The 27,214-nt window shown below is 35.4% G+C and overlaps 2 protein-coding genes across 2 annotated transcripts in view; one reads left to right on the top strand and one right to left on the bottom strand.

The window, feature by feature from the left end:
- The window catches only part of LOC128231174 (carboxypeptidase D-like), a 36,515-nt gene extending 9,780 nt beyond the window's left edge, over positions 1-26,735 (top strand). The window contains 18 exon segments of the mRNA XM_052943656.1: positions 2,618-2,717; positions 3,206-3,348; positions 11,697-11,866; positions 13,740-14,119; positions 14,441-14,601; positions 15,772-15,860; positions 16,128-16,347; positions 16,582-16,690; positions 17,133-17,288; positions 17,578-17,749; positions 17,938-18,124; positions 18,630-18,765; positions 19,435-19,578; positions 20,122-20,229; positions 20,552-20,751; positions 21,635-21,820; positions 23,010-23,115; positions 23,257-26,735. Coding sequence (XP_052799616.1) covers positions 2,618-2,717; positions 3,206-3,348; positions 11,697-11,866; positions 13,740-14,119; positions 14,441-14,601; positions 15,772-15,860; positions 16,128-16,347; positions 16,582-16,690; positions 17,133-17,288; positions 17,578-17,749; positions 17,938-18,124; positions 18,630-18,765; positions 19,435-19,578; positions 20,122-20,229; positions 20,552-20,751; positions 21,635-21,820; positions 23,010-23,115; positions 23,257-23,513 — 3,024 coding nt within the window. The 3' untranslated portion in view covers positions 23,514-26,735.
- Positions 8,592-11,169, bottom strand: LOC128231175 (uncharacterized). The gene is made up of 2 exons (XM_052943657.1): positions 10,665-11,169; positions 8,592-10,408 (listed from the first exon to the last, which is right to left on the bottom strand). Exons 1-2 carry the CDS (start codon positions 11,000-11,002, stop codon positions 8,992-8,994), a joined length of 1,755 nt encoding a protein of 584 aa, XP_052799617.1. The 5' UTR covers positions 11,003-11,169; the 3' UTR covers positions 8,592-8,991.
- Positions 26,736-27,214: the final 479 nt, after the last annotated feature.

Below are 27,214 nucleotides of genomic sequence, written 5' to 3'. Positions count from 1 at the left end.
ATTAGTAAATAATGTATTGCATGTAGAAAGAGAAAGTGTGAAATATTTATTGGAGAATTAAATAAACAGCAAGGGCAATCATGGGATTAAGAAAACAAAGACATGACATTTTTGTAAAACGATCTGCCAATAAACTTTAAAACGTGTGCCACACTTGTAGACTGTAAGAAGCAATTATGTACAGTTATACTTATTGAATCATCAATTAAAGACAACACATTCAATGATTTATAGGTAACTAATTAATGTGATGAAATAAAGTTGGAAATGCAATACTTAAGTTACATTCGAAAACACCACTCAGACACATTAATCCTGCATAACAATATACATGCTCTCCATGAGATCCTCGTGGGTAAAACTGTGAGTTATGTGACGTCACACAGTGAGACTGTTTGATCTGAAGCCGATAGAATGTGTTATTCATTTCAATGCATGTATACAATTGTTTTTAAAAAGTGTAGCAAATTTGGGCCGAGCGATACATTGTTAAACTGTTGTCTGCTGCTTTTACAGTAAGGTATATATTTTTGCAATTGTAAACTTTCACTTTTGTTTGAATAGTTAGAAAACCGCTGTTTTTCAATTGTTATAAAAGTAATATATTTCTGTAGCAAGTATTCTTTAAAAGAACAAGAGGGAATAGTAAATAGTAAATATTCATTAACAACTATTATTTGGATTACTATTTGGATATCTTTAATATGCGCTTAATGCTTAACTTTTGATACGGGGTATAAACTAGTTTAGAGAGTGAATTACTCAATAAAAACAACAGCTATTGATACAACATGGTCGTAAATTGAAATGTGATGGTTGAATAATAATAATCATGATGCGAACAGCGATTTATTATAATAATGTTGTTTTCTGAAAATATGAAAATATAAGGCGAAACCCCCTATGAAAAAGACTTAACGTTGAAAATGGACTATTCCAACTGGTTAGGACCGTCCAATGTGGTCACGTGATATCGTGGGTATAAATACAGCAAACCAGCGGGTTTTATTCATTCTTGTGCTGGCTTCTGCGAGAGCAACAACTTGATAAGACAAGGTGTACTATATTTATTGTCTCTAATAGGGGTTAAACACTATTTGTCCTAGCGGCAAATATACATGTTAATTCCCTAGGGGTTTATACCGAACTATCTATATTAATATAGATATAAGTATGGTATAAACTGTGAACCAGAGAGTATTAAATAGAAAAGCGCCTCCTTAACAATAGAAGTAATGAAAGTAAACTAAAAAGTCCTTACCATACATTGACATAATACTATTAAGTACAGTTTTTAAGTGAAAAGCTAGGGATATAGGAAAAGTTAGATAATTTAATATGTGCGTCTATGAAAACTGTAAATATTCCAATCTTTGTTGATTTATCATTGATTGAACGATAATTATTTTCACGATCCAATCATTTTAAATAATCATTAGTGCAAATTATTTGGCAAAGTAGCCAAAGAGGAAAATCTTATATATAACCATTTGAAAGTTGGCCCCGGCACGTTACAAAAGAAACTGACTGTACTTTGAAAAAAATAATTATTTAATACTGTTTTAACAGAGCAATGTACTGTAGTAGCTATGCACAAAACGCCGAGTTCTGCGATTAGGTCAATAAATCGATACGATCACCGGCGCTACCGGCAATAAAACCCTCCATAGAAAACGATTAACTCGGTGCAACTCGGCGAAATTTAGCGAGGAAAAAGGTTGCGTACTCGGCGGAAATCCGCGATAAATTAAAAACGCCTCCGAGTCACCGAGGAAAGTGGTAGTTCCGCGTGGAGTGTACTGTACATGTTTACTAACTAAAGATGGCACTTAATATATATATATTTGAATTTCTTTACATACTACATGTATATATTTAAATGCTCTTTCTTTATACACTTTTGATGATAATGTGACAGTCATTGAAATTAGACCTTTGAATGAACAAGTTCTCTATTCTTACAATTCTTGTATTCATTATATTTGTTTATCCTGTATGTGTCATATATGAAATCCAGAATTTGAGTGGGGGAAAGAATTTACTACTACCCGACTTGCAGACCGGTGCTAATTATCGACCACTGTTGTACCTCAAACATGCTCAAGCTGTCAAATTCAATTTCAACACATTTCCATTATCATCATTAATGGAATTATAATTAATAAATATTGCACACCACTGAAGGTTATATGACATTAAAAGGACCGGCCTGTCAGCCTCCGAAGGTGTATATTGACCGAGGCGTTCGAAAGCTGACTGACAGGTCCTTATAATGCCATATGGCGTGAAGTGGTGTGTATATTACATTTCAATAATTTTGAAGCACTTTCGATATGTTTTATTGAACATAGCTTGCGACAATTTTTGCCGGTGTGAAAAAAGCAAGCCACACTTACCAGTTGTATGATGTCAGCGGTCCATATTACATTTTGGCGAGGTCCGGACCGTCCAAATATATGATATGGACCGCTGTCATAAAACTGGATTTTTATCAAAATACAGTGATATACGGACCGATCAACTTTATATATACAAAGAAGGGACACATTTATGTTTACAAGGTATAATATTGCAAGATATTTATCAGCCAATAATAATTGATCTTCCATTTCCCCAGGCCCATTCCACAATGCACGATGGTCACCCATGTCCGAACATCTCCAACGAGTATTTCCAAGATGGCATCACAAACGGAGCTCACTGGTACAGCGTCTCAGGTCAGTGGTTATTTTCTCAATTAGATTATTACATTTTGATTTACACCCTGTATGGGTGCTTAACCACCTCGTGGTCCGAAATGTACCATCATAGAATACTATTATAATTTTTGAGCGATTCAAGGCACGGTATTTAAGACCAGATATAAGATACTGCATACACATAAAAAAGACTCATATTCCCTTGAAGGTTTGTATTTATACTATTATGGTAATGGGGCAAGAAAAAAAAACTCATATTAGCTAAAATTGGGAAATTTATATGTATCTTTGGAGACAAGGTATGTTTAAGGAATTAGGCTGAATTTTGCGGCTAAATTGGTCAGAAAAAAAAACACTGCAAAGTGACACTAGGTAATGATTTCTACCTCTCCAGTGTGAGTCATTCCATCTTAAAGAATTCACAATTAAGCTTAAAAAAATATTTTTAAACTTAAGAACTGACTGTATATATATGCGAAATTAAAAAATATGTTGTTTTTTTTCAGGAGGTATGCAGGACTACAATTATGTTCATACCAGCTGTTTTGAGATCACCATTGAGGTGGGATGTGTCAAATACCCACAGGCCACGGAACTACCCAAGTTCTGGGCTGCCAACAAATACCCACTGTTGGTTTATATTGGTCAGGTAGGTTTGCAATAGTTTTTGTGATGCAACTCTAAAAAGGGTGGGGGAAGGGGGATTAAAGTGGTTTAATTGTTTCTGCCTCTCACCCAAGAGGTTGTGGGTTCATGCATCACCAGGGGACATTCTCATGACCTATAAAAGGACAGATATCTATCAGACTTGAGAATGATTCATATATCTGTGTTCAGTTGTCTTTACAATAAAGCTCAAATAAAGTATATCGGGTAGGGCATATTAATTTGCTCCTGTATGTCTGCCCGGAATCCTTTTGCCGATACTGCCCCTATACCATTTGAGTAAAATCCCTAACTTTCATCTAGGATTGTTGTACAGCATGTAAAGATTAGGCCATAAGTGTCACCTTAAGGTATTAGCCGCGTAATACACACTTTTATAAAAGCTTTAACCGACAACATAGTTATAATCATGGTACACTATGGGACTTTTATCCAAAGTTTGAAGATTTTTTACCGTGAATTAAAAAAGTTATTTATGTTTCATTACAAGCACCCCCAAACTCCATGGGCTACAAAGAGCGACAAGAAGATATTTTGTCTATATTTGATTTTTTTATTGCATATCAGAGATAATGAAATAAACACAACAGTTTCTGGTAAAATAATACTTCAGTTAGCAGAAAACTTAAGTTCAAACGAACAAATTATTGATACACATGGATAAAAATCATTTTGATTGATATTGTGAGTCTTCGGAACAGAGCAGTATTTCGATGTTTGAAAATATATAGCAGTTTTACAAAATTCATAAAAAATAGTGAAATATAAGGCAAGTTGCTGAAATCATTTTAAATATTATCTATGATGTCTATTGAACAATTTAGAAGACAATTTATGGTAGTTTACCGTCCAGTTTTGAAGTGAATATACATAATGTCATGTAACTATACATTTTTCTAGCTAATAAAATACTTAAAAATCAATCTTTTTCTTGTAAAAATTTATAAAGCTTAAATGGACTTATTCATAAAATGTACTTTTTCAAATAAATGATTTTAATTATGATTCTAACTCAGAAATAGAGTTTAAAACAATGAGTGTACTTTTAAACTAAAGAAACAAGAACACTTAGTGGGCGGTAATGCCCCTCCAAAAATGTCAGAGTGAAAGTTCTCAACTAATGTCTTTTTAATATTTTAACATGTAAACAATCTCTGTGAGTAATTTGATGTCTATCTGTCTTATTTTGTCATTGGTATTCTAACATTAAGATTTTTTCACAATAATTCTTCACTCTTCAACATTTGAAGTTTGGTCTGTTCCCATGCGTTTGTACTTGTAGTGTGAGCACAGATGATAACTACTCAAAGCTGAGTCAATGCTGATTTGGTTTTCATGCCCCTTCAGGTACTTTACCCATCCAGAATGTTTAGTGCTGTAAAGGAAAAAAGGTGTACTTTAAAGCCTTTCTAATTAATAAGTATAGACAACTATACTGCCAAACATATACACAATAAAATATAAACAAGCTGATACATATATGTTAGAAATAGGTAACGTACCAAAATACATCATTTTTAAACAAAATTTTAAGTCTAATATTTTTCTAAGATATAACAATCAAATTAAAGATTTTATACTCATATCATATACATAAATAATGTACATAAGTACATATAAAAATATGTAACATATACATAAGTACATATAAAAATATGTAACATATACATGAATACATGTACAAATATGAACACGCTGTCTAAACATTTAGCTAACAAAAATGATTTAAGAATTCCAAAGATAAATTAAAAAACAAACATTTTTTAAAAAAAACGTACAAAACTGCTCAAGGATACTTACATTCATAGCCCTTTGATACGAATATCTGAATATCCCAGTTCCATGCTGATTGTTGACAGTTCGTTTTTTCGACAGATAATCTTCTCTTACGCGTATAATTCACTTATAATCCATGTTTTACTGTAATGACTCAAGTTGTTAGATGTATCGTAATCAACTGTCAGCGTGCACTTTAAGTGTTTATTTATTTTAAACGTATATTCATGAGAAATACCTCACAGAGTTTCCAAATACTACAATGTAGAAATTCCATTATTGACCTATGAATAGCGGGGAAATACCTTCTGTTTCTAAAAATAGCAACATCCGGTACAGGCCGAATACGCCCGATGTTCGTCGCGATCTGTTACGGCGAGTGGCGATATATGTCGATGTTACCCGAGTTTTATTACATGGCTAATACCTTAAGTATTTGACCTGTACTTCTGAAGCATTAGAGGATTGTTGTACAGCATGTAATGATTAGGCCATATGTTGATTCCATTCAGTAGAGACAAGAGTTATGGCCCTTGACACATTAGAAAATGAGCATGTAGCATGCATAAGACTTAGTAAGTGTCACCTTAAGTATTTGACCTATACTTCTGAAGCATTAGAGGATTGTTGTTCACTGTTCAGCATGTAATGATTAGGCCATACATTGATTCCATTTAGTAGAGACAAGAGTTATGACCCTAACACATTATAAAATGAGCATGTAGCATGCAGGGCTTCTAAATACCGGCAATATTTTAGTTTTAAAAAGTGTCGAAAAAATCGGTCCGAAATTTTTCCATTTTTTTTATAATTTCGGTCCAAAACAATTAAGTCAGTAGAAATTGTAATACACAAACATTCCTGGGTCATTCACACATTTAAAATTACCCCCAATAAAAGTGTCCTGGTTACCATTAGACCAATGAGACCAGCTGCTCTTTCCACTACGCTGAACACTCGATATCTGTTAATATTAGCCGACGCTTGCAATCGGTCCAATCACGTGTAGTGGTAAGTCGCAAAAGACACAATTAAACAAATTTGTGTTAATTATGTGCTTGCAGCTATCCTGATTAGGTGTTAAAATCAGTCCATATTTTCACAATCTGCTTTGTCGTCGATCATTACATGATATATCCGTTTGTTGATTACCAAACTGTTAAATTTGAATTGTAACAAAGTAGCATTGCTGGTTAAAAACAGTTTTAAAGATAAACACAATTGTCATTGTTAATCGGCAAAAGCATTAAAATTTCGAATTAATTAACCTAGTCCTAGAGTATAACAACAGCGATTATTCAAGATCATCAAGTGAATGTTGACCACTGTGGTAGCATTAAGCAAATAAATCATAACACTGTGTCAATTTTTGTCGTCTGACTGCTTCCCGCCGGCCGCTGTTAATTACGATCGCAGCGTTTCTTGTTAGAAACTCCACCGAACTCGATGAGAATCTCATTTGAAATTAAGTTTGTATCTATTACTATCTAATACAGCTATAATGGTTCTAGAGCCCTCTTACGCAATGTGTGAAAAAAATATTGACAGAATACACATTGCGAAAATGTGTGACATTTCTATTTAATTGGACTTTTGAACAGGTTTTTTTGGGGGGGGTCGCCAGGTCCGGACCGATTTAGGTTCCAAACTTTAAGAAGCCCTGGTAGCATGCATAAATAAGTGTCACCTTAAGTATTTGACCTATACTTCTGAAACATTAGAGGAAAGTTGTTCAGCATGTTAAGTTGTTCTCCAGGTTTTTTTTATGTTACCCATTCAATAAGACCAGAGTAACAGCTTTTGACTTGTTGAAAAATGGAAAGCCAAATATTGTGTCATGTCTATGAAGCTTAATTGATAAGCATTAGAAGTTGTTCAGCTCGGATTGGTGTTAAGGTCAAAGTCACTGTCAACATTCTTTCGAAAACTTTGTTTAGACTTTAATTCATGAACAGTTTGAACTAAAATAGTGGTTGGTTGCCCTGACCATGTTCATGATCATTTCTTATAGATTATATTGATTTTGAAAGGTAAAGGAAGTTGGTGGGAATATTTAGTTACTGTAGCAATAAAATGAGATTTTTGGTTACAGAAATGGATTTAATATCAATTTTTCTTGTACATTACTTAGTAACTAGATGTGAAAATAAGTAAAATGACATGTACATTGTAAATGAGCAGAAGGTCAAAGGGTCAAAGCCAACACGGGGCTTGTTCTGATATTGCGGGTTGCTGACCCAGCAGCTAGTTAAAAAAATGGGTATTGATTGCCATCCTGCCTGGCACCCGGCATATACAGTACACTCAACGAGTTAGACCCACTTTACTCGCTCATTCCGAGGGATAAAGTCGATGATCGCGGACTTCCTGCGAGGGTTAAACTGTTGCCCTCGCTAAAATCCCCCCGAGTTCCTCCGAGTGGCTGGTTTACCGCCGAGTTTAATATGAACGTTAGCGTTGAAAATCGTCCGATTTTATGACCCCTCGGCGGAACTCCGTGTCTAATCAGATAAGCAAGAAATCACTCTTGTTCGGAAGTTGTTTTTTTTATGCTTATGTACATTATTAATCGTACAAGATTCTTACTGGTCAGCGTTTAATTTGTATTTATGTTGAAAACGCCAATTGAATATTGTCATGACTTGTTGATAGTAAACACTGAATCATTGATAAATTGCCACTAAGTGTATTGCATCATAAAACAGCCGACATTTTACACGATTCTGAACCATGACCTCTGACTGTCACGCGCGTGATCAATACATTATATAGAATATCCTTTCAATATTGGTGGTTAAAAATAGCTATGACGTTTTAGGGAATTTTTCCACAGAAACGAGGCAAGAAGGCTTCAACCATGCGCTGTGAACTTTGAACGCGTGTTTGACCTCCTGATTTTCCGAAAATGTGTAATAAGTAACCTAGCCTTTTTCGGGTGAAATGTGTTTATCAATGTATTCAGTCATTAGTAAAAAACAAGTTTATAAGATGCATTTGCAAATAGTGAAATACGACTGCATTCTTGTGGTTAGCTAACTTCATGTCAAACGGGCAGAGGAAAAAGAATAATAGCAATTTACTGAAGCCGTCATTATCGATGGAAATTTTTAATAAAAAAATTAACTTTAGGGTAGATTCTTATCAAGTGTCGGCAGAGTTTCTCGGAGGTTACCCCTCAGAGGAACGCCGCGTTCTTCATTCTTTGGCCGACTGATCACCCTTCGAGGGCCTTAAATTCCAACTCCAAGGCATGCAGACAGACGATAAATTTGTTGCGTTGGCCGCGACAGCGAAAATCTGCGGACGAAAACGGAAAGTGGGTCATACTCGTTGAGTGTACTGTAGGGTGGGAATTGAGAGTAAAGATGTTTATCAATCATGGTGGCTGATAACACAAGTACAGCGGACTGGCCCTAAATTGAGAGGAGTGATACTATAATAAACACACACTTTAACTATATGAATTTATGAAATCATATTTTTTATTTTACATCAGTAACATTAAATTTAATCAAGTTTCCGTTCTGCTTTTAGCAAAATATCGTGATTTTTTTTCTACTGGTATTTGCACTATTATGGCCTACACTGTAGTGAAAATATCAATTTTGATATTTAAACTGCAAAATTCCAATTAACACAAATTTAATTGTCAGAAAATTTGACAAATTTGAATGTGTAAGATCAAAATCTATTTCACTCAAAATCACATGTTTTCACTCGTGATTGCACCAATTGTGAAAGTATTGCATCATTACTTTCAATTTTCACATCATCTTAAGTAACCATCACATTATTTTTTTCTCCACTGGGTATGTGTGCTTCCTTTCTTTTTTCACTGATTGGAAGTTCACTATTGAAGTTCGACCACCAAAATGTCATCTTGCCATCCACCCACAATAAGCCTGCCAGTACGGGTGCTGTACCAGACTGTCTGTGGATGGTTGATGCCATCTCCCTTCCTGACCAGGGTAGCCAGCTTCTTCCTGCCTTCCTGGTCAACCTGCACCACTGTGTGGGAGTCATATGAACACACAAACACGTGTCCACTCTCACTCACATGTACACAACAAGGCCAGTTAAAGTCAGGATCCTGCAGTGTGGCTAGAATATTGCCCTGATTGTCCATGGTGACAAGCAAGTTATGATCAGAGGCTGGATTAAAGATCTTCCTGCCATCTGTGCTAAAGGCGAATTGGTTCACTGTGGTGTCCTTAGAAGTATCTTCGTGTATTTTCTTCACAAGCCTGCCAGCTGTGGTGTAGAGGTACAGGGCAGTAAGGGAGCCCACATAGAGCTGGCCCCCATGGTGACTGATAGAGAAACAGTCATGGTCAACTGTGAACATCCTGGTCATTTTAATGGTGTCAGCTGACACAGTGAGAAAGAGAACCTTCTGTGTAACATTGCCACCTCTGCAGTCAACAGTGACAGCCACTTCTTGGCCTGAGATGTGGCAGATGTCTTGTGGAAGTTGTGGGAGATCACAATGGGCTATGACCTTAAACTTGCTGTCCAACACCTTCGCTTTGCAATTAGTATTGTCTACAAGAACAATCTCACCACCTGGAAGTTCTGTGATTCCAGCAATTATACAGTTCTCTTTGTCTGTTTTTAATTTTGCTGGGAATGATTTATTTCCTATCAGCTTGAACACCTTTGACTTATCAAAGATTTGGTTGACTGGTCTAGTAGTAGGCATGCCAGACTGATAAGGTTGGCCCTGATTTCCTGGATACACCAGGATGTTTCCCAATGTCTTCAAGTCAGACAGGAATTGTTCAGCATGGGTGTCAAGCTGAAAATTGACAGTAACTTCTGGTTTTGTGGATATCTCCTGGAGCAGCATGTTGGCCTCTGTCATCTTGTCCTGGCATTTTCTATAACCAATGTAGGAGGTGGACTCACTATCCTCGTCCTGGGCTTGGATGGTGTCCAAGAGGGCCTTAAGCTGGTTATGTATGTGTGTGCAGGCATTAATGTCCTTCTGTAATGGGCCATCTAGGTCAGCCAGGACACTGTTCATCTCTTTAACTGTCCTCTTCTCAAGCTCATCAAGCAGCTGGTTCAGTGATGTCCTCAGGGCCTTGACCTTTGTCAGCATGGACTTGCCTGAAGCCTTCAGGGAGTTCTGGTTCTTCTGTCTGGCGTCTCTCACCTGGGTCAGGTTGGTTGTTACCATGGTTACATTTGCGGGCAGCTGTTTGAAGACAGCCATCTTGTGTATGCCCCTGGCCAGGTCAGATATCAGTCTTGTGCTTCGGCATGACCTGTGTGGGTGAAAAGACTAGTTAACAAATGCTTATTTTGGATATTGAAATGCATATAAAATATTTTCCCTTATAATGGCAATACAATGCCTAATTGCCCAATTGGAAAGATTTTTATTGCACATTAAAATTTGGTAACATTAAATAGAAGGTTTTTGGTTTGTTACAAAACAATTGAAAGAAAATAAGCATGACTTGTGTGAATTTTTGAAGTTTGCTTGAATGAATTATCAAATATTAAGTATTTAGTAATTACCTATGATTTAGTGTCACACAAATTTGACAACACAGCTCATCGTGATCCTCACACAGCAGCTCCATGACAGTCTGAGGGTGAAGGTCACATTTTACAAGGGCTTCCCCTTGCCCCACCCACTTGTCCACATCCTTACGGCCCAACACAACATGATCTTTGTGGACTTTTGCATGGAATGTCAAGCACTTGTCACAGTAGTATTTAGAGCAGTCCCCACAGAAATACTTGGCCTCAGTGTTGAGAGTGTCTTCTTTACACAAAGAGCAGGAGAAGTCATAAATTAAATCAGAGGCATTTACCACTGTGTCCTTTAAATAGGTCTTGTGTTTTGAAGCCATATTGTTACACTAAGTATCCCTGTTTGAGAATGGTCCTTTAAAAAATTTAACACCTTTAGTTTAGTAAGTTATTTCAATACTTGTCAGTGAATATTGATCCGATTTGCCATGGTGATAATGATTTACTATCCCATAAACCTCCACGCAATTAACTTCCAACCAGGAAGTATAAAGTCACCAGATAAAAATGAACACCTGATTACCTGGTGTAGTGTTACTTGGGGTTCAAGTATCAGTGGCTTTATGAACAAGCTAAATGAAATAATTGATAAAAATGTATAGCCTAGTCTGGACACCTGATTACCTGGTGTAGTGTTACTTGGGGTTCAAGTATCAGTGGCTTTATGAACAAGCTAAATGAAATAATTGATAAAAATGTATAGCCTAGTCTGGTTATTATTTTCCTTAATGAGAACAATATATTGAAAGTTATTGTACGCTCTGGTTTTGAAGAAAAGGCTATATTGTATAATACTATAATAATGTAGGTCGGCATGTTAAAGATTGTTATGTATTTTCACAAATAATTTCAGAACAATTTATACAAGGCAAATGAAATTATTTATACCATTATACAACTCATATGAACAATGCAATAACAGAAAACAGGGTAAAAAACATTAGCAGTTAATTAATCAACGAAAGCAAAACTCAATTTGGCATACTGATATATAATCACATAATTACCTTACAGGTTCATAAGGGTGTTCGTGGGTTTGTGGTCGATGCTGCTACAAAGTCCCCTATCGCTAATGCAAGTATTGAAGTGGAAGGCATTGATCACACGGTATACACGGCCAGTGGTGGAGACTACTGGAGATTACTTGCCCCTGGGGACTATAATCTTAAGGCCTCAGGACCTGGGTATGTATAGCTGATGTATTATCAGTTTTTAACTTCTTTTAAGGCTTAATTATTTGTAGAAATATTCAGCAGAAATGGAAATTTTGTGACCTGTAGTGCACATGCTGTATATAATTAGAGCTCATTTTATTGTGTCGCCTGAAAAGACGACATATAGGGGTTACTTTTGTCGGCGGCAGCGGCGTCTGTGGCGGCGTCGGTGGTGGCAGCGGCGACATCCGCGTCCCATTTTCGCTTGTCCGGGGTATATCTCCTAAACTTTTAGTGGTATCAACTTGAAATTTCATATGTAGATAGATCTAATTGAGGGCAAGTGCAGTGCACAAAAACCGTAACTCTTGCATCTATATGTTTAGAGTTATTGCTCTTTGTTAATTTTCATGCTTAAAGTTTTGTCCGGGGCATATCTTGAAGAATATAAGAGGTATCAACTTGAAACTTCATATGTAGATAGATCTCATGGAGGGCAAGTGCAGTGCACAATAACAGTAACTCTTGCTTTCTTAGTTTTAAAGTTATTGCCCTTTGTTAATTTTCATGCTTAAAGTTTTGTCCGGGGCATATCTTGAAGAATATTAGAGGTATCAACTTGAAACTTCATAGCTAAATAGATCTCATTGAGGGCAAGTGCAGTGCACAAGAATCGTAACTCTTGCTTTTTTAGTTTTAAAGTTATTGCCCTTTGTTAATTTTCTTGCTTACGTTTTGTCCGTGGCATTTCTCGTAAACTATAGGAGGTATCAAGCTGAAACTTATTCCGTAGGTATATCTGATTGAGGGAAAGTGCAGCGCACAATAACAGTAACTCTTGCATATATATGTTTAGAGTTATTGCCCTTTGTTAATTTTCATGCTTAAAGTTTTGTCCGGTGCATATCTTGAAGAATATAAGAGGTATCAACTTGAAACTTCATAGCTAGATAGATTTCATTGAGGGCAAGTGCAGTGCACAAGAATCGTAACTCTTGCTGCCATATTTTTAGAGTTATTGCCCTTTGTTAATTTTCATGCTTAGGGTTTGTCCGTGGCATATCTCGTAAACTATAGAAGGTATCAACCTGAAACTTATTCCGTAGGTATATCTGATTGAGGGAAAGTGCAGTGCACAAAAACCGTAACTCTTGCATCTATATGTTTAGAGTTATTGCCCTTTGTTAATTTTCAAGCTTAAATTTTGTCCGGGGCATTTCTCGACTAAAAGAGTTATCAAATTGAAACTTTATAGATAGATAGATCTTATTGAAGGGAATCGCAGTTGACTTCAGTATTTATTGTGCTCATTTTTGCTTATAAAACCAATTGCTTGCTCCTGGCTTAACGTTGTTACCTTCAGTTCAAATGCCACCTACACTTGTAAGTTAAATGGCAACATCATTTTCTATAAATGAATAAAATGCCAATCTAACATCTATAATGTCGACAGTAAATAATTCATCAGGCGACACATCCGACTCGCGGAGTTCTAGTTTATGGTAGTATCATTATGAAAATGTAACTTTATTAATCTGAGTGAATTGGACAACCTACATGCTTAGTGAAGAATCAGCTGACATATGATTTTATCAGCTTGATAGTGACCAATATGTTGTAACCTTGTAAACTATAAGTCAATATGTAGTGAACTTGTTATCAATATGTAGTAACCAAGTTAACAATCAGTAGTAATCATAAATCTAGTATTTTGTTTACAGTTATCAATATATCTAATAAACAACATGTAGTAATCAGTATGTAGTTCAGTTATAAATATTGCCTGGAATGTCTTCAGTTGATTTCATCCTTTAATTTGTTAAGATTTAAGTAACATGGAGACATGTCATTGGATTTTTGCAGAAATTAAATACCCTTTGAGTGAAATATTGCTTTTTTGCAGATATGAAGCCAAGACTGTTGCAGTCCATGTTAGTTTTGATGCTGCCACTGTGGTCAACTTTACTCTCACTAAATCCCCAGTCCTAACTTGGTCCGACGAAGAGGATTTTAACATCAAAGAAAATGTTGACAAGAAATATCTCAATAACCAGGAGATACAAGACGAACTACGCATGTTGGCTGTTCCAAATTCAGAAATTATGGAGTATAAAATTATTCATAAGACCCCTGCTGGATGGGCCGTTCCATTGGTCCATTTGTCCAAGCAATTGACCAATCATGATGAAGATAAACCACACTTGCTTCTGATTGGTGGTCTCCATGGTGATGACCCAGTTACCATAGAAATGTTGATGAGGCTTATCCGACATATTTTGCAAGGTAATTTAGATGTTTTTAAATCTATAGAAATACTTAAATTTTGATTGCTTCTTTCTTTCAAAAACAACTGACATAATTATCTTTTTATAATATTTAGGTGTATGGTTCTAAATTTAAATATTTCTTTATTTTCATACAATTGTATAATTTTAAAACATATGAGTTCAAGCTGTTAAACAATGTTATAAAGAAATAGACTTGTATGGATTTTTTTTTAATTTATGAATTGAACTTTAAAAATATTAAATTGAAAAACAGATTTAGCATATATATTTAAGAACTGAAATTTTCTATCATCTAATGTTCATGTTTTCTTGACAGGCTACCTACAGGAAGATCCCGAGATCATGCAGCTGTTGACGATGGCCCATATTCACATATTACCTGTATTGGACCCAGATGGAATCTTCATGGCTAAATTGGGGGATTGCTCTGGGGCTCAAAACACTGGAACTTCTGAGTTTCACAGCCTCTCACTGCTGGTGAATATTTTTTTTTATATACATGACTGTAAACAGAAAGCAAACATTGAATTTTGTTAATTAATCCTGAGATTAATTTGGTAGAAAAGCAGCATTGGGCAACAGATTAAGTTTAGTTACATGAAAATCTATTGATGATATGTCCATTCTATAAAATAAATACATGTAATTATAGTTAAATGTATATTTATATAACTCCATGCCAGTAAGTCATGAATGAAAAGTATTTATGGTGTTGCTTACTTTTTAAATGATTACTGGTAAGATTTAAATAAAGACTTTGATAGTTGGTTGTAACTATATGCTTCAATTCTCGTGCATGTTTAAAATCAGGAAGCTTAAAATGAGTTGAGTTTAGCTTTTGACTGGTTCTATGAAAATTGATTGGTTCATTGAAAATTGACCGGTTCTGTGAAAATTGACTGTGTGAAAATTGACTGGTTCTGTAAAAATCGACAGGATATGAGAAAATTGACTGGTTCTGTAAAAATCGACAAGATATGAGAAAATTGACTAATTATGAGGATTGTTACTAAAGTTTTGAGTTTTCCTTTACTACTAGTATTAGGTCCTGTGAATTATTCTAAGATCCAAGAACTTAAGTTAGATATATGTCAGTGACAGAAATAGATGTAAACATTTTACTCCCAAATTTGAATAACCGCAGTCTGCGCTAAAGATCTAATCTACTTTATTTTAAGTATGCTTTCCAGTGGTTGATAGCGATTTACCAGTGAAAAAAAAGGATATTTCATTGTTTAAAACACTGAAAATACCAATTTGATAATTTTCACCATTATGAACTTTTAATCGGCTCTGCTAACGAAATCAAACACCAGCATTCACAGGGTCGGGACACAATATCAAATGATGTTGGGAGCAATTTTCTAATAGAATGCAATTTAAATGTCTTTTAAAGCCACATTTAGGCATATAAAAGAAAGGAAATTGTTTGTTTCAGTGTAAGATCAGAATATATTTCACCTCGTGGACACCAAATGTGAATATATTTTACTCACGGCCATGCTTATGAATTATAACTTTTGGTGCTCACTCAGTGAAATATATTAAGACCTTACACTGTAACAAACAATTATTCTGTGTATTTCCTGTATATAATATGATTTTTAATTTCATCCATTAATAAGAATATGCCCTGTTATTTTCCAGCACGAAAAGTTGAGTGCCCTACATGAAGAGTTTGAGAAACACAAGTTCAACATGGTGGCCAGCTTTGCTGCTGGAGGACAATATATTGTGTAAGTCTTATAAGAGGAAATTACTGGTATGGAGATTTCAACATAGGAAAGATTTTTAACAATGCAGTATTACTTATTACAAAATTATTTCTATCATTAGTGATAAAACCAATAATGATAACATAATAAGATAAATGCCTTATAGTTTAAAAAAACTATAAATTTTTTTAGTGTAAATGCCATGTTTTTAACAGAACTGTAAAAATATTTTTTTTTGTTCCTTAAATATCGATTAATTTTACAATCTCTTCAAACTAAACATTACAGTATACCGTGGGAGAATCCGACAGATGGCTACCACCATACAGATGATGAGAACATTTTCCAGACTTTAGCCCGCGCCTTTGCGGACGAGCTTCCCACCATCTACTCCAAGGATACATGCAGCAGAGATCTGCCGAGTGGAATTGTCCACGGGTCAGAGTTGAAGGGAGACAGCAACGCGGTCATGATGGATGAAGTTTATAACACATACCATTCACTTTGGGTAGGTTGATAGAAGGTTTTTAATTTTAAGCTACTTTTCAATATGGCAGAATTTAATTTTGTCACACCAAGGCTGATAATGTGTGACTTGAAAATTTCAAGTTTTAGTCTGCATTCTTGTAGAAATATCTGTCCATGTAGGTTTTTAAAGTGATATTATTTGTTTTCAAAATGAATTGTTTGTAATATTAGTCTTAAATACTGATTCAATCAATTTACATTTCTCAATTTTCAGCTTTCCATCCACATGTCATGTTGTAAATACCCACCTGGCGAGAAACTTCCAGAAATCTGGATGAATACGCTCACTCCAATGGTGAACTTGATGAAGACTGCTGTGCAAGGTACTGATATCATATTGTCTGCTGTCTTGTCTGGTATCGTACATTGTACATGTGGCTTGGATTACTGTAATTGCAATCATCAAAATTAGGCTTTCCATAAAACAACCCAATTTCTTACACAATTGCTTTATTATAGCATAGACATTTTCTTACAAGTCATGCAATAAAAAATCCAGAATTTGAGCAAGCCCAAAATCATTTTATCAGTGCACGGCTTGTGAGGTTATGCTTATTTTATCCACTGTAAATGGGATATTTCTGACAACTATTATAATCATATGGGATCCAGCTATTGAAATAATTCTGCAAGGAATTGAAAATAGTCCAATTGATTGAATCCTCTTAACAGAAACAGTTACCCCCCCCCCCCATTACTTTCATGTCTCATTTCGTTGTTTTTATATTTTAAGCCAATTTATTAACAATGTGTGTCTCGTGACAGGTGCCCATGGAAAAGTAACCAATGGGAAAGGTGAAATACTCTCCAATGCGGAGGTAAAGATAGACCAGCATGTGCACACTCATCCCACCTCCCCTACTGGAGAGTTCTTCTTCATCATGACAGAGGGATCACACATCATTGAACTGTCTGCACCAGGTATGATCATTAGTTAGAATAATAATTATTTGTTCCCTTCATTTGGCCTAACCTGACCCACATCTTTAGGGGAGGCTAGGTCGGAATGTTTTTGTTTTTGTTTGTTTATACTTCCATATTGTACCCTTGAAATCCTGTAATCAAAAAATCGAACCAAAAATTAGGTCTATTGGATAATAATTTAATTGGAGAGGATAATAACTTTGGGTCACAGGTGAGTCGATTTGTTAAAGTCAAACACATATTGTTTAATTGAAAACCTTGCCTACATATTTATTTTCTACTTCAGGTTACGAGACACTTACCCAGCGAGTCTTGGTTGAGAAAAACAAGGTGGCCCATCTGCAAGAGATCCGTTTGGACCAGGAAGTGTCCAAATTCCAATATCACAGTTACAACAATCTTAGGAACTTTGCCAAGAATCTCACACAAGTCTGCGGCAAGAGGCTTGCGGCCAAAAAGTGAGGCTTGTATTTTTCTGCAAAGTATAAGAAATATGCAGTAAACAGAATAAATGTCCGGCCTGGACCTTTTATTAAATTGTTCAAGACGTCCCATTGTTTGAAGGTTCCTTAGACAATGGTAGGATAATATACACAAATATATGATTGAAATTCTTTTGATTCTATGAATACATTATTTTTATCAGTTTTGGAAAGTCGACATCTGGTCAAGACCTGTGGATGATGGAATTTGGTCCTGACGGTGATGAGTTGGTTCCTAGCGTCCTATTGGTCGGTGGTCTCCATGGTGACGAAGGTGTTGGTTATGAAATGAGCGTTCAGCTTGTGGAACATCTGTGTGACAATGCCGAGAAAGATTTCCTGGTGAAAGAGGTGAGTTTGCTTTTAAATTTGAATACTAATATTGACAGAATACTTCAGATTTATTAATTTTGCGAGGTAATTTTTGTAAAGCACAGAAGCATGGCAAACTTATGAGGATTACGATGTCCGGCGTTGTGATCAATATTGTCATCACTCTTATACTTCTGATCAATAATATTGAATGACTTGCTGCCGAGTCTTAAACTTGCATATTGTTCATGGATGTGGCAGGACTGCAACTGACTTTATGATCAGTAGGTCAAAGTTAAGGTATGGAAAAATGGTGAACTTCTTACAGGTGACACTTCTGATTCAAGAATTACGGCAATATCATGTACATTTATCATGAATGTAGGAAAATAATAATGAACAATAATATTGAGGAAGTGATAAGGAATTCAATTGTTGATGGATTGATTTGATTGCAATTGATTTATACCTGTAGCTATATGTAACTGTAGTCATTACTGCCAGTGAGTGCAATACTCATTCCCAATATTGCAATGTCTTTCAGTTGCTCCAGAGCACGCGTCTTCACATCATCCCGACCTTGAACCCTGACGGCCTTCAGTTGTCTGAGGCTGGGAAATGTAAAAGTACCACTGGACACACAAATAGCAACAATAGGGACCTGGACCAGACATTTATAGGTGGGTACATGGATTATGGCTTACGTTTATATTTCTTTTCTCATTTAGCTGATGCACTTTTCAAGGCAGCCCACAGGTCAGAAAGTCTTGACTAATCCCGATTGCAAAGATATTCAACTTTTTTACAGAAATCCCAAATTTGACAACTTAACCTGGGATGTTTCATAGTTTAAGCTTGTTTGCTTTATGAAAAGTGTTGAGATATTGTGATCGCCTTGGTGTTGCTGTCATCATGCGAAAACATCCCTTAACCTTGGCTTTAAAATAAAAAACTGTGCGATGACATTTACATGAAACTTAGAACTATTGCCGCCAGAGAAAATATGCATATGTTCAGTAAGGCCAATTATCTTAATTTCATATTGTCTTTTGTCATCTCACTTTTCATGTTTAAAAATGATATATATTAGAAATACAAAATCACGAAGTCAAGTTTGCTTGAAAAGGTTTAATTTTGCAAAATTTGTGCCAACAAAAATATTTCACTAAATACAGTAGTCCAATAACAATAGTGTTGGGTCTTTCTCTAAAACTGTTGAGGACATTCATTTAAAATTAGGACATGCTTGTTGTTACAATGAAACCTCTATGCATGTTTCCTTTTCCTAAACTATTTGTTGAGATATATCCAGCAACAAATAAAGCGACCATATTGTCGCCTGTTTTCAGTACAAGACGTTAACATGACAGGCGTACAGGAGAAGGAGACAGTGGCTTTACTGGATTGGCTGAAGACCTCCATCAACCCGACGGTCACGGTGATCATCAGGGGAGGGGATATGATGGTCCTCTACCCTCACCATACCAAAACTGGTACGTTTAATTAAGTCTGTTCAGGTGATAGTCTTTGAAATGACACTGTTATTATCGTTAGAGAGGATATGATCAATTTATCTCAAGCCCATTTGCTGTGTCATGCAGATGGGATTCTTCAATCAGAATTTAAACCATAAATCACTGTTTACATAAAACATTGCTTCTGCCTAAAATATAGGTCAAATTGCATCATGACAGAATAACGTAAGAACAAACTGGAATCAAAGGGCGCTCCATCCTAACAAATCCCATAGCCTATCAATATCCCTTCACAAATTCCAGTGAGAAAGACGGGGTAGGACAGTACTCTATCGTCACCATACTGAAACTGTTAGGTTTCATTGAGGCTATTATTATTCCTTAAAATAAAATAAATATACTAGGTCTAATGCTGTCAGCAAAGATAAATCTATTATTCATTGTGACATCATATATATGATTTTCAGTTGTTAAAATGGAATAAAAATGGCTGCCCCACAAAACGAATTGTGCATTTTGTAAGATTTCAGAATGTGTAATACAGAATATGTAATCTTTCAGCCCCTTTGGGAGAGGTTGAGAAAAAACGACTTATTAACCTAGGTCTAGCATACACAACGGTACATCCAGACATGGGCAATAACAACTTCCGGTGTAACGTATCCAGGGGTAAGACCATATACATGCATAGATATTGGCATCTCCATTGAGTACACCACTTTACACCCAGACATTGGGTAATAACTTACTGGGTTACGTTTGTAGTGGTAAATGTTAAAAAAATTATTTTGTGACCACCAAAGAGAATCTGTTAAACTGATTGTCTGATAAGTCTCCACCAGTATTACCAAATATGTCCATTTCTTCATAAATTCTCAGTGATAAACCATTTCATGTTTTTCTCAGAAAGATCAAACACTTTCTGATATATCATGATACATTTGAGTTGAAATCTCACAAGTTTACATGTAAATATACCTTTCATTTGCAGGGAGTATGCCTGTTGAGATGGGAATCCTGGAAGCTTCGTCATACCACACCCACTCCGGCAGCCTTATGGACTATGTGTACGACACTATGCATAGTGCTGCCATCTCTGTGTATATGAGTTGCTGCAAGTACCCTGCGCAGGACCAGCTCCTTGATTTGTGGAAACAGAATAGGAAACCTCTGGTCACCGTCCTAAAACAGGTATGACTGCGTTCTATACAGAAATGGTGGGTTTGGTGTGAAATCATCAAAAGTTTGATTTAACAAAAAGTTGCATTACATATTGACAGAAGTATAAGCAGTGGAGTCCTGTACATGCTTTAACTATGGCTTGCAGCCAAAATCGTAACTTGATATTCACATAAATTTTGTACTCTTGTTCAAGTTGATGGTACGTTCTAAGCACATATTATTTCTGTCAAGATATCTAAGGGCTTCTCATGAAACTGATTGTCATCTTTATTCTAGAATTACACTGTTTTTAGCTTGACTATTCAAAGAATAAGGAGAGCTATACTACTCACCCAAGCGTCAGCGTTGGCGTCACACCTTGGTTAAGGTTTTGCATGCAAGCACACAGGCTCCCAACCATTTAACCTTCTTATTTAATCAAGTAAGATAACTATCTTTCATATATATTTTATATAATTTTTATGCAACTTAGAAATTCTGGTTAAGGTCTTGCATGTTAGCACACATAGGATAATATCGCAGCAACTACTTGATGTATTGCATTGAGACTTTATACAATGGTATTCAACCACCCAACCTAATTGAATAACAAAGTTAGATAACTGTATTTTGCAAATAATGGCCCTTTATTATTCTCAGCACATCATGTATTGCATTGAAATCTAATCTAACAGTGATCCATGCATGATTCGCCAAAACTCTTCAATCCTTACATTGAAAAGCGGCGGACAGCTCTTGTTACAGGACTTGATAAACAAAGTACACAATTGAAGCCGTGATAAATTATCTGACATCACAACAGTGGTTACAGTGGTTATCTTGTATGTAAACCACTCGAGATAAAATCTTGATCAATGATTTACACACGTTTAAATTTCTCATCACTTTTCAGGCCAGTAGAAGTATGCACGGTGTTGTAAAGAACACCCAGCGGGAGTCCATGTCTCGGGCCTCCCTGACCATTGAGGGCTCTACACAAATTTACCCCGTCGATGAGCAGGGGCGATTTTGGATCTACCTTGCCCCCGGGCAGTACAAGGTCAATGTGAACTGTCATGGTTACAAGATTCTTTCTAAGGTACTATTCGCTTACCAGTACAAATGCTAAGTCGGAAGGCAACATTTTGATTTGAAAAAAGACTTTAAACAAAGATAACTTCACTATTTCTTCACCATCTTCAATGAAACATAGCGCAGTCTACTCAGCTTACAGAGCCCTACCTCCGGTCATTTATCAGAATTTGATTGCGAGTTTAGTTTCTTAAAACACTTAGACAAACCATTTCACAATACGTCCGTCTGACAGAGCATTGTCAAAACATTATTTTGGAAACATGTTTTTCGAAGTGTTTGATTAAACTAATATCCTCATCAAATTTCAGAAATAAAACAAATGCGGGGCTCTTTAAGCAGCCTAGACTGCTCGTTGTTTCATTTAAAATGGTGTTGTAAATGAAAAGTTATCTTTGATTTAAGTCTTCATTTTTAGCAAATTTTTGCCTTCCGACATAGCATATATGACGTAATTTATCACGTGGTATACACACACTGTAGTATGTGGACATTAACAAGTTATTGTATGATTTTAGAAGTGTTAGACGAAGATTAATTGCCAAAGATCTATTATAAAGTTTTCTTCATTATAATTAGGTTTTGTACAGGAAGGACGCGAATTATAAACTTTCTTATTGTTATACCCCCTGGCACAACACACAACAGTTCTACGGTGTATACTTTATACAGCTTCTCCATCTGTCTGTAAACATGTTCTTGTGTTTGATTTATCTACAAAACCCTTGTCAGATCTTAATGAACCTTCATATGAGTGATTAATATTAAACCTGGTGGTGCATTATGTTGCTGTTGGCAGATTTTTTTTCAGTTTAGTGTACATTCAATAAATATTAACAGGTGGGTGTTGAGGGTATTCTCATCGGCTACAAGACAAATCAGCCCCTTACCAAATCGGCCCCTAGTTGAAACCATTACCTGTTTGGCCCCTTACCAAATCGGCCCCATCCAGTAGATGTTTCGGCTCCTGATTACAGAGATGTTTGGAGTCAATTAAATTAAATGGACGAAATGGCTGGGCCGAAACGTCTTAGGGTCCGATTTGATAGAAGGCCAATTTGGTAAGGGGCCGATTTGTCTCGCTCCCTTCTCATCACAACTTATAGCTCTAGTTTTACTCTTTTCTTTTTGTTTCATTTCATTTCTGTCAAATTACTGGTTACCGTTTTTTTCCATATATAACGTCTTCTTTCCAGACGGTTACCGTGGAGAAGGACTTTGAGAGCGTTGAAATGACCTTGACCATGGAAAAAGAGGAGGTCATTGTTGGATACACACGAACATTTATGGTTGTAGGAATATGTAAGTAGCACAAGATCTGGTTTCGGGGTTAGGGGGGAAGATCTCATTATTTGAAACAACGAAAGCCCGTGGTCTTCTTGATTGGTACTTGTACATGAATCATAATTCTCTATCATTAATGTGTTTGCCATTGTTTTTCAGCGATAATTGTCCTCCTGCTGTTCCTAGTGATAACAACCATCATGTGCCTTCGAAACAGAAAATCAACGCCATACTCCAGTGTAGGATTTCGACGGCTCAATGTTGACGATTCTGATGAAGATGAAATATTTGGTGAGGTTGGAATCCAGAAAAAATCTCTTATCAAAAATGGGACCAAAGAATACCGAGATTATTCTGATTCTGAAGAGGAGGATCATGAAAATAAGTTATTTGATTCCAGATTGGCGAGAACATAGCATTTTTGAATGGGAACAGGATTGAGTTGTTTAAGCATTTTGCTCTGTTGCATTTTGATATATGCAACTATTCAATGTTATGATATGTTAAAGGTTTTTGCATTCATCTGAGGTGAGATTTAGCCTTCATTGCGGGAAAGCTCTTTTCTTGTTGCACAGCTATACATACAGAATCTTCATTTCAAATGATCTGTTAAATCCAGGTGAACTTCCTGACTCATCTTTATTGTTCAACTGAATACATATTTAGCGCAGAACACTTTTTTAAATTTAGGTAATTGACTTTATACAGTATGGTGCTTTGTGAAGTAAGCTCAAAGTGTCTCGCCTATGCATCCCACCCCAGATGTTAGCGAATTGTACTGGAAACGCATTTAAGAAAATTAAGGAAAACCAGAGGTATAAAGTGAAGATTTTATACTGCTGCAGAGACATTATCATGTAGTTCCTATAACATTCCTGTAAGATAACGTAAACCCGAAAGCTAGATTTTAAAAAGGACAGGGTACTCCATAAGACTGCTAAATGAATAAATAGTGCACTATAGCAGGCTGTCAGGAAATTAAATATTATGATTTTGACAGAAATTGTTTGAAATTATGATTACTTGTAATAATATTAAATTTTAAATGCCATATACATTAAGTTTGTATTAATTATTGTCATAATGTAAGTTTTAATCAAAACAAATTAATATTTGACATTCTTAAGCATTTAATTGTTAAAAGGCAGAAAGGTGCACATTCTGGACTCCATGACGTCAGAAGAGTGCTCCCTAAAAAGGACAGGGTGCAGCAACCTTCCATGACTCTTTAGCTAAATTCCTATGTTAGATGTATATTTTGTTATAATGTGATAGAAATCAATACAGTTTTATTGATGAAGGAAAACAGTTGCCTTAGAAAATTGCATATCTATTTTTGCAGTCATTTCGTTATTGAAAACTGTAGGTGCACATTGGTCAGCAACATATTTTACAATAGAGTAATAGTTAACCTCTATGGAGGAGCATTAACTTATTGAGCCTAACCATTTCAAGATGTTTAATATTGTTTTCCTGTGATTGTTTTAAGCAAGCTTCAAGTGCATTTCAAGATAACCAAAATCTATGCATCTCTATGTGTATATATGTTAGCTTCCATGTTGTCAAACAGGTGTACATGTATTTTCTACCTGAACCTACACCTGTATGTTTTACCTATGCGTTTTCTAGTCTCAAGCATTTATTCATTTTATTGAATCGTGTGCGCATTATGGCAAACACAAAGGGATTATGTTGTTTGGTGTCAGCATTGTATGCGCTGTTAGAGTTGCTTTTAAAGTTGGCCTTGGTTTACAATTGATAACATTTGAACGACGTGTTGTATAGTATTTTTATTTAATATGCACAAAGCTCATGGCAATAAGATGACCCTTATAGATTTTGGGGTCAGAAGGTCAGAGTTGTGGTGACCTTTGGGCTATGGACAGGCAACACATCTAATCTGTGAAATTCTAGTTGCGTATTCAGTTTTCTTTCTTCTGTGTTTTTATCTGTGCTGTTATTGTTTACCTCTTGTTGAATATGTGATATTAAATTATTTTGCTACTTAGTGATACAATGAAGATTTAACTGTAGAAAATGAATGTAAAGTGTGTGACAGGAAATTTTGATATAATGTTCCTCATATTAATTTTAAAACCTATTTTTGCTTCATGCTATTTTCTTGTGAACTGTCTAAACTAGATAAAAGTGGAAATGTGTCTTAAAATAAATTTAGATAAGCAGCAAACATGACATCATAGTGTTCTGCGCCTGTCACATGTTTGTATGGTCACGGTTCATTTCAGGCCTTTTTGTTTGTTATCCTTTAGATGTGAACTTGTTCTTATATGATGCTAAAACCTGACATTTAATTGATTGATTGATTGATTGATTGATTGATTGATCGACAGAGTGATTGATTGGCCTTTATTCATGTTACTTGTTCCTTTGGTTCTTAATATTTGTTCAAACCTAGAGTGCAGGATATAGTTTAAAGGCTCATTTACTGATGTGACACTATCCTTGTTTTTGCTTTATTTAATTGGAATCTTTTTGGAAAAGGAAAATGGAATACTTTGAAAACATATTGTGATGCAATTGTCTTCCAACAAATGTGTCCTGTATTATATATAATAATATTTAATAGAATGTGTCGTGTACAGAAGTTCTTCCGTCTTTTATCAATAGATTTTAATAAGTATTTCTAATTTTTTATAATGTGTAAATCAATCTCGATCTGATTTTGGCATGAACATTTTTCAATTAGGTAATCTCAAAATATGTTAATGAAAAATAATTTCCTTTCATAAATGATTGCCTTTAAAAATAAAATAATCTAAAAACATAAGACAGAAAATTTAACATAAGACAGAAAATTTAATCTTGCTGTAGCTTTTTGTTTGAATCTTGAAGTACCTTGTACATGTTTGAACTCATAACTTCAGAATTTGCAGGTATTATTAATTGCTTATTCTTACTTTAATATAACGTTTTCAGTATTTTGATTTAATATAAACTGACATAACTGTTACTTATTGGTTACTGAAAGATAAGTTTTTATATTGACATACTTTATTTGTTCAATGTATTTATAACTTTAGAGGGTGCTAGATTTTGAGTTAACGAGTTGTTGGTTCTCAAGCTAGTTTGAATACCCAATTGTTCTGTGAAACAATTAACATGTAAATAGTATTCACCTCATAAAACTGTCCATGCACTTGTGTTGATTCTAAGTGCACTATTTGTCATCATTCGAAATCCAGCTTATTTCGATGAAATTTACGATGCCTTCTTAACTGTGTTTGAAGGCTTATAAATGTTTTGTTGCAACCCCAATTCCTTTCTATGATTTTTTCTGAGCATTGTAAATATCCATTTACTTGTTAGGTGGTGGTTGAACAGGGCTTACAAAATGAAGAATTGCCATAACTTGATCTTATATTTTTGTAGTAAAAAGCTTTATTTGTTTATGTATAAGGGTATTTATGTGTAATGAAGTAGTTCATAGTTAGATTTTCACCGATAATTGGTGTGGATGTTCACCTGTAATTGATGCACATTCTATGTAATGCAAAGATTGTAATGATGATTATAAATACATGTAATTATACAAATTATTGTTGATTGTTGAGATATTTTATCACCATGCTTTGGCTGTGGTGTTGTTTCAGAAAGCAGAAATAAAATATGGAAATCATTTTTCTTTTCAATTCAAACTTTAGATGTTCCAAGAGACAATACGAACACGCATAAAAAAGGCCAATAAATCTGTTGATAATAATTGTCTAGTTATGCAAGTGGCGACGTGAAAAAGATGAGCATTTCAAGGTGTATGTAGTACACAATGAGGAGAAGTTACAACCTCACTTAGGGATACATGGTATATTGTGACTTGATCTGTGACTAGTCTTTGGATTAGTATTCTCTCTTTGTTTAGTAATCATGTCATCCTTATTACTGATAGCCTCATTCTCTTTTCTCCCAATGGGCAAACCAGGTGCCCGTCGTGTATTCTAATTATTATCCGAGAATGCGGATACCAAATCAAAATGGCGATTTAAGAAGTATTTTACAATCAGGAACGCTGATACAGTAAAACGATAAAATTATCCTTTGATTAGAATGTTGGTATGTTGGTACTAATATCACACAAACGATTATTTTAGTTGGAAAATAA

This window comes from Mya arenaria, chromosome 4 (assembly GCF_026914265.1).
Source record: "Mya arenaria isolate MELC-2E11 chromosome 4, ASM2691426v1".
NCBI lineage: Eukaryota > Metazoa > Mollusca > Bivalvia > Myida > Myidae > Mya > Mya arenaria.
This window is presented reverse-complemented; position numbering and strand designations above follow the sequence as displayed.

What these genes read in the sequence shown, in the direction of transcription:
- LOC128231175 (XM_052943657.1), bottom strand. Translation starts at nt 11,002, where the DNA reads ATGGCTTCAAAACACAAGACCTATTTAAAGGACACAGTGGTAAATGCC. An exon ending in TGTGTGACACTAAATCATAG is followed by an intron (nt 10,409 to 10,664) that starts GTAATTACTAAA and finishes TCACCCACACAG; the next exon opens with GTCATGCCGAAGCACAAGAC.